The sequence below is a fragment of the Notolepis coatsorum genome (assembly GCF_963971535.1).
Source record: "Notolepis coatsorum genome assembly, chromosome: 1".
Classification (NCBI taxonomy): Eukaryota; Metazoa; Chordata; class Actinopteri; order Aulopiformes; family Paralepididae; genus Notolepis; species Notolepis coatsorum.
Window position 1 is genome coordinate 316,728,197 of NC_140165.1, and position 14,019 is coordinate 316,742,215.

At 46.7% G+C, this 14,019-nt stretch overlaps 1 protein-coding gene across 1 annotated transcript; it reads left to right on the forward strand.

Annotated features, from left to right (window-relative positions):
- Window positions 1-415: 415 nt before the first annotated feature.
- LOC311226396 (elongation factor 1-alpha-like) lies at window positions 416-12,149 on the forward strand (the record flags this gene model as incomplete). The annotated part of the gene is made up of 8 exons (XM_084311826.1): window positions 416-605; window positions 1,270-1,327; window positions 2,577-2,752; window positions 2,977-3,127; window positions 3,864-3,996; window positions 4,525-4,759; window positions 11,627-11,728; window positions 12,085-12,149. The coding sequence occupies 8 exons, from the start codon at window positions 416-418 to the stop codon at window positions 12,147-12,149; spliced, it is 1,110 nt and encodes a 369-aa protein (XP_084167952.1).
- Window positions 12,150-14,019: the final 1,870 nt, after the last annotated feature.

Here is a 14,019-nt window from a genome sequence, read left to right on the forward strand (position 1 = left end):
AGGGAAGAGGAAGGAGGTACAGGGATGAGGAAGGAGGTGCAGGGATGAGGAAGGATGAAGGAGGTACAGGGAAGAGGAAGGAGGTACAGGGATGAGGAAGGAGGTGCAGGGATGAGGAAGGAGGTACAGGGATGAGGAAGGAGGTGCAGGGAAGAGGAAGGAGGTACAGGGAAGAGGAAGGAGGTACAGGGATGAGGAAGGAGGTACAGGGATGAGGAAGGAGGTGCAGGGAAGAGGAAGGAGGTACAGGGAAGAGGAAGGATGAAGGAGGTACAGGGAAGAGGAAGGATGCAGGAGGTACAGGGAAGAGGAAGGAGGTACAGGGAAGAGGAAGGAGGTACAGGGATGAGGAAGGAGGTACAGGGAAGAGGAAGGAGGTACAGGGAAGAGGAAGGAGGTACAGGGATGAGGAAGGATGAAGGAGGTACAGGGAAGAGGAAGGAGGTACAGGGAAGAGGAAGGAGGTACAGGGATGAGGAAGGATGAAGGAGGTACAGGGAAGAGGAAGGAGGTACAGGGAAGAGGAAGGATGAAGGAGGTACAGGGAAGAGGAAGGAGGTACAGGGAAGAGGAAGGAGGTACAGGGATGAGGAAGGATGAAGGAGGTACAGGGAAGAGGAAGGAGGTACAGGGAAGAGGAAGGAGGTACAGGGATGAGGAAGGATGAAGGAGGTACAGGGAAGAGGAAGGAGGTACAGGGAAGAGGAAGGATGAAGGAGGTACAGGGATGAGGAAGGAGGTACAGGGATGAGGAAGGATGAAGTTATAACTTAAGCTATAACTATACTAAACATATAAACTATAACAATACACAACGTATATTCGACCTATACAAACTATACAATACAAGGTAGGCCTATATGTTAGCAGCAGTGTGTGCGTGTAATAAGTGTGCTTGTGTGTGAATGCTTGTGTGATCATTTGGAGTCTGTCCGTCAGTAAGCCTCATGGTGAAAGGAGCTGTTCAGTGTTCTCTTGGATGTGGACCCGAGACTGCAGTACCGTCTGCCAGACGGCATGAGGTCAAACAGTGTGTGGTTTGGGTGCCTGGCTCTGGCCCTTCAGGATCCTGTGTGCCTTGCTGACGCACCGCTCTGTGAATATACTGACTGTCTATGGTGGGTAGCTTGCATCCGCAGATCTTTTTGGCCGTACGCACTATACTCTCTCCAGTGCCCGCCGGTCGTTATGGTTGCCTGGGGCCTTTTTCACCATGTGGCCGGTGTGAACTCCCCTAGTCCAGCTTCTCTGTGATGTGAACTCCTGAAGCTGTCGACCCTCTCCACTGCGACCCCGTTGATGTGGATGGGGTCACTCACTTTGCCAGGTTGGAAATGGCCTTCCAAATGGGTTTTTTTTTTTTTTTTTTTTTTAAATCTTCGCAGCATGTGGTGCATCTTTTCAATGGGGGCAAATATTTCCCTTCTTGGATCGAGATATACATCTTGAAACAAACGTGAATTAGGCCTAAACCTAGAAGACATTTTGAATCTTCTGTCCTGGATTGATCTTAATCTGTGTTCATAAAATCACTTACAGTAAATTCGGCTCTACAGTACTGTACATGACATAACCTAAGGCATGGTGTAAAATAGGCATAGGCCTACAATAACTGACTATTGAAAATGCCAAATGTCTCATCCAACATTACAAAACAATCTAAAAATGTAAATACTGTAAAGACTGAGCATGATGTATTGTCGGGTAAACAGACATTAAGATTATAAATTTTATTAAAATGGTAAAACAATGAGTATTAAATAAGCATTTACACTGAAGACAGTGGGCTACTGCTGATTTAATGTAGCTGACCGACAAATATCAACTTGCTTTTAGTATAGTGTAATTAATGTGCTGGCTACAATTAATTATAGTCACTTAAGTCAACAAATAATATGAAACACCACGGTGATTGATTGAATGAAAATTTTATTAACAGATTACAGAATGGGTACAATACAGTACGGCTCAATACACACAATTGTTAAGGGGATGCAGACCAGAGAAAGACTTTCGTCTTGTTTACATCAGGGTCCCCCATTTTCAATCCATAATGAATTGTAAGTAAGGGTGCAACTTGCTCCGTGCAATCCATTCTTTGTGGATCTAGCCCTAGTTGGGCTCACGCTACGGTTTAATTAAACAAATAGGTTAACAGTTAGGCTAATTTAGCAGCAAGCTATCATAAGCTAAAATATTATTGTTTAAAGTGCCTTTTAGACACTTTCCTCAGTCCAGCGTCTTTTTTGTGCCTGTCTCCCTGAGAGTGGCTGTCTCGTGGTGATGACCGGAGTAGCGGACATCCCGTGATGATGACCGGGAGGATGTGACCCTCTCTGCGCCGCCCCCATGCCTCAAATAGATCCGCCATTATGTATGCAATGCATACATGTATATGTGACTATGTATATGTGTGTGTACTCTAAATGTAGAGTGACTTTATTGACACAATAAAGTATTACATTTACATTTACAAGTATTACATCTCTGGCTAGACCGGGGAGAACATGATCACCGCAACTCAAAAGGTATGTTTTGACAACATGGGGAACATGTATTTTCTGTATCACTTGCAGTATCCTGAACATTTTGTCTTGGCTGATGTCTTGGTTCAAAGGCTGGAAAGTGAGGCGCAGGGATGGTAATGAAGGCGGCAGGACTCTGCTGGAAGTCCTAGACTCCATCCGCCCTCCGGTGCGCAACGTCAACAAGCCACTACGTATCCCTCTGCAGGACGTCTACAAGATTGGAGGTCAGCTGTGTTCTTTATGGCTTGGACCAGTCCCTCGCCTTACTAAAGCACCTCACCTGTTCTAAATTGTACAGGGTCTCATGATCTCCTTCATATCCACAGCAGGGGAATTATAATGAGGAAGCTTGGCAGTGTTTTGGTGTTTTGCATTGATTGGAATGATTCTTCTTGTAAGATACATTTTCAAATGGGTGACTTGATGCCCCTTCTGTTCAACTCTGCAGGGGTTGGGACTGTGCCAGTGGGCAAAATTGAGACTGGCATCCTTAAACCTGGTATGACGCTGATGTTCTCCCCCGCCAAGCTTACTGCTGAGGTCTGGTCTATAGAGATGCACCACCAGGGGCTGCACAAGACCGAAGCAGACTACAAAGAGTGACACGTTCAGCCGAACGCACAATTGGAGGGGGGCTCCCCACCCTCCAGAACATTTACAACAAGCGTTGCACGGGCAAGGCTAAGAGAATCATTAAAGACTCCAGTCACCCGAACAACTGCCTCTTTGAACTGCTGCGGTCAGGCAAGCGATACCGGAGTCTCAAGGCGAGCACAGAAAGACTCAGAAGAAGCTTCTATCCCCAGGCCATCAGGCTGCTAAACGAACAATGAATGAACACTACACAACAACAACCACCAAACGCACATAGCACACACATCCACACGCACACACTCACTTTAAACAAACACACTGTAGCACCCACTCCACACACTTTATAGCACACACCCACTTTAAACAAACACACTGTAGCACCCACTCCCCACACTTTATATTTATTGATGAAGGATTGCACTACAACTCGTACACCTTACTGTAAATTGTACCTAAAATTGTACCTCATCCCATTTCTGCTTTGCACTAGATAGTACTGTACATTAGTACACTGCATAGTATTGTATATTATATGGTAACTCAGAACATTGTACATATGTCTATACCGAACACTGTGACCTCATTTTTCTTCTTCTAAATTACATGCTATATTATGTTATTTGATACTATCTTGTCTAGCACAGTCTCTGGAGCGTAACAGTAAGAAGCATTTTGTATGAAAGTATTCTGTACTTCTGTATGACAACTATTAAAGAACTTGAACTAAAGAACTTGAACTAGACTGCTCTGCCCACCGGGACACAACGTGGGCTTCAACATTAAGAACGTGTCCGTGAAGAACCTGCGGCGTGGGGATGTGGCGGGCGACGCCCAGCGAGATCCTCCCTCTGATGTCGACAGCTTTGTGGCTCAGGTTGGTTTAACGCAGTGCTTCTCAAACTTTTTCTGTCAGGCCCCCCTTTGGCGGACCAAAATATTTTACACTCTGAAACTAGCTCTCTAGGTGGTATCAGATGAGATTTCAAAGAGTTCTTCCAAGAGTTTGGATGGAGATGTGTCAGGAAGCTTTGTCTCAATGTTGTCTGTAAAGGTTTTTTTTATCCAGAGTAACTTGGTGATCCTTTTCTGTGTTTTATTAAATAATGATTTTGAGAAATGGAATTTTCATGGAGAACAGTGCAGCTGCAACAGATAGCACTTTAGTGATAATTTTCTGTAATCCAAAAAAAAATGTAATCAAAAAAATAAAAAATATTTTTTATTTTATTTTTATTTTTTATATCTCAAGGCCCCCCCTGTCATGCCTCTGCGCCCCCCCCTGGGGGGCGCGCCCCCCACTTTGAGAAACACTGGTTTAACGGGTTTGGCTCGGGTTGGTCACTGCCGTGCCGACATCCTGACTGAAGGCTACTGTTAAATGTTCATCATTGCCGTCTCCCAGGTCATCATTCTGAACCATCCAGGTAAGATCAAGGATGGCTACTCTCCTGTCCTCGATTGCCACACCACCCACGTGTCCTGTTGCTTTGCTGAGCTGAGGGAGAGGCTTGACCGCCGCTCTGGGAAGAAACTGGAGGACTCTCCACAGACTCTGGTGTCTGGCGATGCGGCTACTGTAAAACTGGTCCCCATCAGGCCCCTCTGCATGGAGAGCTTCTTCACATATCCTCCCCTAGGTATAGTATCTTATAGTCCTTGGTTTTCTACATGAGATGTACAGTTATGTATTTGCTAAACTGCTTTTTGCAGCCTCACTGGGACAACTTGTATCTACTTAAGCTCCAACTAGATCGAATGTAACTGAGGGGTACAATTCCCTGACTGTATTAATCAAGTACTGATATCATTAAATCACTACCGTCTATGTACTACTGGCCAATACTGTACACAAGTATATTAGATTAGAACACTTCCACAATAACACGGTTTTCCACACAAAATACTCGGTTAGAATATTTATTACATAAAGGAATAGTATTACATAATATACTTTGCTTAGATTGCGCTTATAAGGCAAAGAATGTGCGTAAGTAAATCAATAGTGAATATTAAGTAATTAGATCTAGGGATATTCTGGGGAGGGGTGTACTACCGGTTGTAAGCCAGTAGAGGGGGGCAAAGCTCTATGCAAGTCCAGGGTTCAAGGAGGCGATATCACCCCTGTGGCAGCGGGGACAGGCAGCCTGGTCCCAGGTTGCGCGCCGCGCAGATGAGAGCCGTGGAGCCTCTGGTACAACAGAAGCGGGCTCGAGTGATGTCCCCACGGGCTGGAGATCCCACAGCAGTGGGTGTAGACGGTTCTCTGCTTCCAGCAGCTTGGTGAAGAATGAAGAATAATAATCCTTGCCGGAGAGTGGCACTGCTGGCGGGGTGTAAATCCTCCGTGGTGCTGCTGGTCCGGTGTAGATATCCTCCGGTGCGTGGTAGTGCACGGTTGACCTTGACGTTACTATACTATTAGCACGGGCAATAAGTGCTCTATGTAGACGCACAATTACTCACTCCACGTGGTCTTTGACTCGTAATGAAGGTTTACTAATAAATAGAGAACGATACATTGAACAAATGTATTAGGATAACACGAGACTATCTTGGGGCAATGCGAGCCCTGCTCTGCCCACGTTGCGTAGTGGGTGAGACGTTGCTTGGATAACTGGAACTGAACGAGACTGAACGGGACAAGGGACTAAGAGGCTAAGAGAAAGTTCTACTTTACTTGCGCCATATATATATGCGCTGTGAACAAATAGTACCATTCGTATTTTGGTAGCCGTATTCATGGGCAGAAGCTGGGCATGTTTGGGCAAGTCCTGGCGGTAGCTTTCAAGTCAGCTCGAGGGGGTAAGGCAGTGGCGCCTAGGGGATCGCTTCCAATAGGAGAACGAATATTATGGTCTGTCCTGTAGCAGGTAAAGGGACATTTCGTGTACATGTGCAAAGAATACACAAGGGATATCAAACGATATACAAATATTATACATGGGATCTCAGGCAATAAATATATATATTCGGTTTAATCTGACCCTTTGTAACAGCCGCCCCCTAATTAGTCCCACCTAATTAGCTAAGCAGAGACAGATTAACCACACTGTCCACTACTCAATGTCGGTGAGGGGGTCGGGCAGTTCACAAAGTCAGGGGTCATGGTTGTCATTAGGCGAGTCGGGGAGCCTTGGCGACTCTATCAGCCTCGCCACGGGTCGGTTGTAGATCCGCCCTTGGCCGAGCACTTCTGCCACTCTGACCTTTCCGTCGGCACCAGTGGTCACTTTGCTTACGCGGCCGGCCGGCCACGCAGCTCGGGGTAGTGACTGGTCTATGGTCATGACGACTGGACGGGATGAAGGGGGGCTTAGGAGGAAGCGGGCCTGAGACTGCTTTGATCTGGGCTTGGCTGTGCTTTCTCCTCCTCCGTCTGTTCCTCTTGTTCGCTCTGTACCCCGTGTGAGGAGGGGCCGGTCCCGGCCGCCCCGTCAGGGAGTCGCTTGGGGTGCTGGGTTCGAGGTCAGCTACGTCTGAAGCGCAGCTGAGGGGGGTGGAGTTCCGAACTCCCTCTGGTACCCACGGTTCTCTCACGGGCCTCTCGCTTAATGTCAATAGCCTCTGCTGTACGGGGGAGAGGCCGGTGTCTTCTTCTGTCGCTCTGGAGTGGAGGCAGCTAGTGGCTGCTGTTCGGTTGAGAGGTTTAGCGAGGGGGCCTTGTAGTGTCCACCCTAGGCGGGTCTCGACTGCTGCAGGACAGCCTCGGGTTCCGGTATGGACCCGGTCTATCGGGACGATGAGGTCTGCATGGTCGGAGCCTATCAGCAGGGTCGGGGTGGCGCCGTCTATGAGCGGGATAGGTGGTTGACGCAGGTGCACATATTTATCCATCAGCTGTGGGATGGGGTAGGTGCACTGTGATAGTCCTATTTCTTGGCTGGTGAAAGCATTTGTAATCCTATACCGTCGCTCTGGCTGCCCGCTTGCTGCGATAGTGAAGGAGACATTCTCGCCCTTTATCGTCTTTAAATCTCTTCTTATTGTCCGAATCGTCATTTGGTTCTCGCTCCACCGCAGTCCCAGCTGGGCCACAGCGGACGCGAGCAGAAGGGTCTTCTCTGACCCGTCATCAAGGACGGCGTAAGTGTCCATGACTTTGTCCCCGTGGCTCAGGAGCACTCTGACCACTTTGAGGAGCACTCGGGGGGTCTCGCTGTGCTGGTCAATGTGGAGCACTCCTGTTGCTTGGTTGTCTTGGACCTTCTGGTGGGCTCCGCACCGTGCTGTGCGGTAAGCGGCGCCCGCCTGGGCCGCCTCACGCCACTGGTTAACTTGGACGGGGTTCAGTGTCTTATATTCGGCGCACTGTGCCAGCCAGTGTCCGCCGTCGCAGTAGGTACAGTAGGGAGCGGTCTGGGGGCTCTTCGGTGCTGGTGCCACCGCCGCGGCGTGGTACATTACCGCGACGGGCCCACTCTGTTGTCCTGACTGCCGCCTGTTGATGTCGTGCAGGACCTCCAGGTGGGTGCCACCGCACCTGCTGCACTTCCTTTTCAAGTGGCACTCAGCTGCTAGGTGGCTGCGCGCGCAGCGGAAGCAGCGGCGGTGGTCCTTGACCCACTGGCTCACATCATCCGTGGTCAGCTTCTTGAAATCTTCGCACTGATGGAGCCGATGTTCTCCCTCACAGTACTGGCACTCAATCTTCCACTGGTCCTCTTTCGTCGAGGGGGTGCTGTGACTCTTACTGCTCGGTACTGACTCTGATTGGTGCATGACAGTCACCGATCTTCTTCCATCATTTATTCTCCTGGGTCCCTCTCTGGAGCTTGGCGTGCTCCGCCCGAATGTATCCAGTCGTAAGCTGCTGACTTCTCTCGCCAGGAAGTCGGCTAGATCAAGGAGGGATGGTTCGGGGCCGTTGGGATCCCGGTAGTCTCTCTGCCGCCTAAAACGCTCTTGTCTTGCGGGTGGCAGCTTCTCCAAAATCCTCTCGACGTTAGAGTTGGCGTATAGCTCATGCATGCCCTTTTCCCGTTGCGCTCCCAGCATCCCTACCAGGGACTGCACTTTGATGGACAGGTCGTCTAGTGAGCGATTGTCTGTGGCTGGGGGTAAGCGGTCAATATGCCTTATCTCTTCTATTACGTAATCCCATATACGTCCATATCTCTGGTCCAGCGCCGCTAGGGCCGCTGTGTATGGTGTCAAAGAGGTGGCATAGGCCAGCGCTATATTGTGCGCTCGCGGTACTTTCAGGTGCTTCAGTAATATTGCATACTTGTGGCGTTCATCAGCGACATCCACCATCATTGTCTCTAAGCACATCCGGAGCTCCGTGTACTGTGCTCGACTCTCATAGGCGAAGTCGGGAAATGACGGCGTGGCAATGTATGATGTCATGGATGACTGGTACATCGGCGAGCGTTGGGGGAGAGACCTCCTAGGCGAGTCTCCTCTTGCGTGTCGTCTTGGGCTGGTACTTGGTGGGTACCGAAGGTCGGGTACCCAGGTGCTGTTCCTCGGGGCTGGCGGTGCGTCAAACTCACCCGTGAGTTGAGTCGGGGGTTTGTAGCGCAGGGCCTCGGGGCTGACTTCTGGGCTGTACTGGACCTCCTGGTCCTGAGTACGTTGCTGCGGGTCGGGGCTGTACTGGGCCTCCTGGGCCAGAGCACGTTGCTGCTGGTCGGCTTGACACTCCTCCTCTTCCTCCTCCTCTTCCTCTGCTAGGACCTGGAGTCTTCTGTTCAGTCTCTCGGCGTGGTTCGGTTCTGTACCCCGGTTGCTAGGTCTCGTATGGACCGGCTGGGGAGGGGGTTCGGAGACGTGGACAGGATCCTCCTGTAGGCGGGGTCCCGGGTCGCTTCGTCGGGTAGGGGAATGTGTCCTAGACCCATGTCTTGACGACCTCTGAGAGCTCCGTGCGGAGTGAGGGGGTGTCGCCATGGCAACCAGTTTGTCCATCAGCTCCGCCTGCAGCCGGTCACGCTCTGCCTCGCGCCGGGCATGGGCTGCGTCGCGCGCGGCTTCGCGCTGGGCTTCTCTCGATGTTCTCTTCTGTCTGGAGGCGTCTGGTCTCCAGTCTTATTCGGTCGTCTTCGCTCCTTTGTTGCGCCTGGAAGCGCTCTCGCTCACCTGCGAAATGTTCGCGCTCGCACGTCTGTTGCGCTTGAAGTCGATCGCGTTCGGTGGAGGCTGCCAGGGTGGCGATGAGTGCCTGCGCCAGCATCTTGTCCGCCTCGCTGGGGGAAGACGCCGTTCGGGGCGATCGGCTCCCGGCAGTACTTGTTGGAGATCCGTTCTCCTGTTGCGTACCGAGGAGATCCGTCTCCTGGGTGCGCGTCTCTTTAGGGTTGTCTTCCTCCCGGAGCTGATCGGGGGCTATTTCTTCGGTATTGTCTGGGGGTAAAGTCGTGTCAGTTCCCTCCTGGTCCCCACCGTGAGCTTGGTCAGTTACATTAGCACCCACTAGGGCCTCTGTGGTCGGGGTAACCTGGTTGTTAAGGTCAGACATAATTTTACTTTCTACTTTTTCCGCGTTTAACTTCCCTTTAAAGCTAGGTATTGGACTGACAGAGTATGCCTCTAGATAGGGAGGTGGCTGCCGTCTGCGCTGCGGGTGATCTAGCTTAGGAGAACCGTTTGTGGAGTGTTCGTCATCGGCCATGTCAATATTAATATTATATTAATCTTACGCTAATTATTCTCCGGCTCGAAGGACCAATTGTAACTGAGGGGTACAATTCCCTGACTGTATTAATCAAGTACTGATATCATTAAATCACTACCGTCTATGTACTACTGGCCAATACTGTACACAAGTATATTAGATTAGAACACTTCCACAATAACACGGTTTTCCACACAAAATACTCGGTTAGAATATTTATTACATAAAGGAATAGTATTACATAATATACTTTGCTTAGATTGCGCTTATAAGGCAAAGAATGTGCGTAAGTAAATCAATAGTGAATATTAAGTAATTAGATCTAGGGATATTCTGGGGAGGGGTGTACTACCGGTTGTAAGCCAGTAGAGGGGGGCAAAGCTCTATGCAAGTCCAGGGTTCAAGGAGGCGATATCACCCCTGTGGCAGCGGGGACAGGCAGCCTGGTCCCAGGTTGCGCGCCGCGCAGATGAGAGCCGCGGAGCCTCTGGTACAACAGAAGCGGGCTCGAGTGATGTCCCCACGGGCTGGAGATCCCACAGCAGTGGGTGTAGACGGTTCTCTGCTTCCAGCAGCTTGGTGAAGAATGAAGAATAATAATCCTTGCCGGAGAGTGGTACTGCTGGCGGGGTGTAAATCCTCCGTGGTGCTGCTGGTCCGGTGTAGATATCCTCCGGTGCGTGGTAGTGCACGGTTGACCTTGACGTTACTATACTATTAGCACGGGCAATAAGTGCTCTATGTAGACGCACAATTACTCACTCCACGTGGTCTTTGACTCGTAATGAAGGTTTACTAATAAATAGAGAACGATACATTGAACAAATGTATTAGGATTAGGGATGTCCGATATTATCGGCCGACCGATATTATCGGCCGATATCGGCAGTAAAATGTGATATGGGAAAATATCGGTATCGGTAAAAAAAAAAAAAAAAACAATAACAATTTTTTTTTTTTTTTTTTTTTTTTTTTAACATTTATTTAACCTTTATTTACCCAGGCAAGCAAGTAAGAACCAATTCTTATTTTATTTATTGTCAAAAGTATGCATGTTGGTTTAAAATGTTCATTTTTACTTTTTTAATTATCATATTTTGCACAGATAATGCTTACATTTAGAAAGCCTTTTGAATGCATCCAGTGAAATTATTAGTTACCTGAAATTATTCCGTTTTTTGGGGGGGAAACCCTGCATATATCGGTATCGGTTGATATCGGTATCGGTATCGGTATCGGAAATTGGAGTTGGACAATATCGGAATATCGGTATCGGTAAAAAAGCCAATATCGAGCATCCCTAATTAGGATAACACGAGACTATCTTGGGGCAATGCGAGCCCTGCTCTGCCCACGTTGCGTAGTGGGTGAGACGTTGCTTGGATAACTGGAACTGAACGAGACTGAACGGGACAAGGGACTAAGAGGCTAAGAGAAAGTTCTACTTTACTTGCGCCATATATATATGCGCTGTGAACAAATAGTACCATTCGTATTTTGGTAGCCGTATTCATGGACAGAAGCTGGGCATGTTTGGGCAAGTCCTGGCGGTAGCTTTCAAGTCAGCTCGAGGGGGTAAGGCAGTGGCGCCTAGGGGATCGCTTCCAATAGGAGAACGAATATTATGGTCTGTCCTGTAGCAGGTAAAGGGACATTTCGTGTACATGTGCAAAGAATACACAAGGGATATCAAACGATATACAAATATTATACATGGGATCTCAGGCAATAAATATATATATTCGGTTTAATCTGACCCTTTGTAACATCGAACATTGTCTCAATTAAGCATGTCACTCTTGGTTTGGCACATGTCTACACTGTATACTGCTGTTGTATCATTCAAACTGTAGGCTGGCTTGACGACACATGTTGCTTCTCCTTTCCTCAGGACGGTTTGCTGTGAGGGACTTGAAGCGGACTGTCGCGGTGGGTGTCATAAAATCGGTGGAGAATGACAAGGGATTGAAGAAACCTGAGAAGGGTCCACTCTGTAAATAATTTTATTTAAGTCGGTCTGGTAATTGAGAGTTTTGTTTACCAGTGTGTCCTGGTATGAAGGAATTTCCTTTTTTCAGATTTTCTGTATAATTTTAATGTTCATTTTATGTTGTATCTGTCAAATTAAGCTGCTTGAATTTAAGAGTCCTGAAGGACTAGAACTGAATGAAATGGAAAAGTAAAGCTTCTGATTGAAATAAACAAGCTTTCAAAGTATCGTGTGTGGCTGCTTGCTTTCTGAATGGTTGTATTTGACAACCTGGAACAACTTCAAGTGTTTACACTCTTGGCCTAATGGCTAATTCCTTGTGCTGGTGTCTTTTTGGATGTGGTGGGTGTTTCTGGCAGGTGCTTGGTTTGGCTGGTTCCCGTCTGTCAACTCGCTGAACTCTACGACAATGACCATAGCATAGGAACTCTGCCGATACCATCTGGCTTCACTGCCTTACACTATCACAACGACCTACCTCATCCTATAGCAGTTGAATCATCACATTAGGCTTGATGCATCGTTACACCCCTAATATAGATATGTGCAGCACTATCTATACATCCCATAGCTACTACTTAGTTATACCACTGGCCACCATTGCTTTAGCATTTACACGGTAGCTTTGTTAAGTATATACTTACTGTTAACGTGTGCTCTGGTTGGATGCCAATGTTCATACTGTACGATGACTAATTGGAATCTAATCGAGGTACAGTAAGGTGTTGAATTAAGAGTCACAAGGTCTGCACACTTGGAACTACATAAAACACCAGTTTAATTAGTTGCTTCTGTGAACCCTATTTGGCAGTCATCTTGACTTATACATATAGGTGACACTCATCGGACTCATACAAAGTCGTAGCAGTCATCTGACTTGCATATAGGTGTGACTCATACATGTAGTCCTAGCAGTCATCTGACTTGCATATAGGTGTGACTCATACATGTAGTCCTAGCAGTCATCTGACTTGTATAGGTGTGACACTCATCTGACTCATACATATTATAGTCGTAGCAGTCATGTCTATGGAATTAATTACTTAATCAATCCATCTATATTTTAAACTATGATTTATGTTATATGTATTTTATTCTATGTAATGTCCTCTTTATATGGACCCTGAGTCCATAATAAGGTTGATTGATTATTTGATCGTGATGACACTGGTGAATCCTCCTCACCTAATCGGTGTTATGAGGTACTCTGGGAAACTGGTAAATTCCGTTTGCCACTTCTCATTGTATCGCTTAGAAAAGATCATGAAGCAACATGTCAATCACCTTTTCTAAAGGAATTGAGTTAAGATATTCTTCAGAGCTCCATGTCAACCTAATATTTTTCTTCCAAATGTGTGCACAGTAAGTGAGCTAATTGGTCTTCAAATGATTACCTAAAATAACATCTGCACACTATCGTCTTGTATAGATGAATTGGTCCTGATCAATTTACAGGTTGAGTGGTAGCACTTTATAATAACACCGTTATAATACATTTATAAGGTATTTGTAGATGATGAACTAATCATGAACAAACCATTTATATACATTCATAAATGATTATTAGATCATTTATAACTATATTTGTATAACATTTACAGATTAGTTCTACATTATTTATAACTCATTATCAACATTGTTTGTACTTGATTTGTTCATCATTAAATAATGTTGTTTAATGTGTAGTAACACATTTGTAGATGCTTTGAAAAATGGATATGAAAAAACGACAGTGTATCTCCATTTATTTTTCATGTTCAACAAATTATTTGTTAAGACATTCATAAAACACGTGATGTCAAGTCTCGCTCGCGTGAGACTTCCTGATACTCTTCAATACCTGGCCAGGGTACTCCTGGGTGCTAGCCCCCCCCTGTTACACTATATGTCATGCACATGTATTTTATATGTTAATACAATTGCATTTATCTTTAGTCCTAATTCTGTCACTCTTTGATGTCACAAAGAAGGGTGTATCCGAAAGCTGCCTACAACATTTGTAACATGTGATGAAAAAGTAAACAAATAATTAACTGTATTAGACATTTGTTAATGATGAATAGGCTTCACTTCAGATTGGCCCCCACGATAGCATCTGCAAATGATTTATAAATGTTTTATGAATGTCTTAACAAATCATTTGTTGAACATGAAAAATAAATGGAGATACACTATAGTCGTTTTTTCATATCCATTTTTCAAAGCATCTACAAATGTGTTACTACACATTAAACAACATTATTTAATGATGAACAAATCAAGTACAAACAATGTTGATAATGAGTTATAAATAA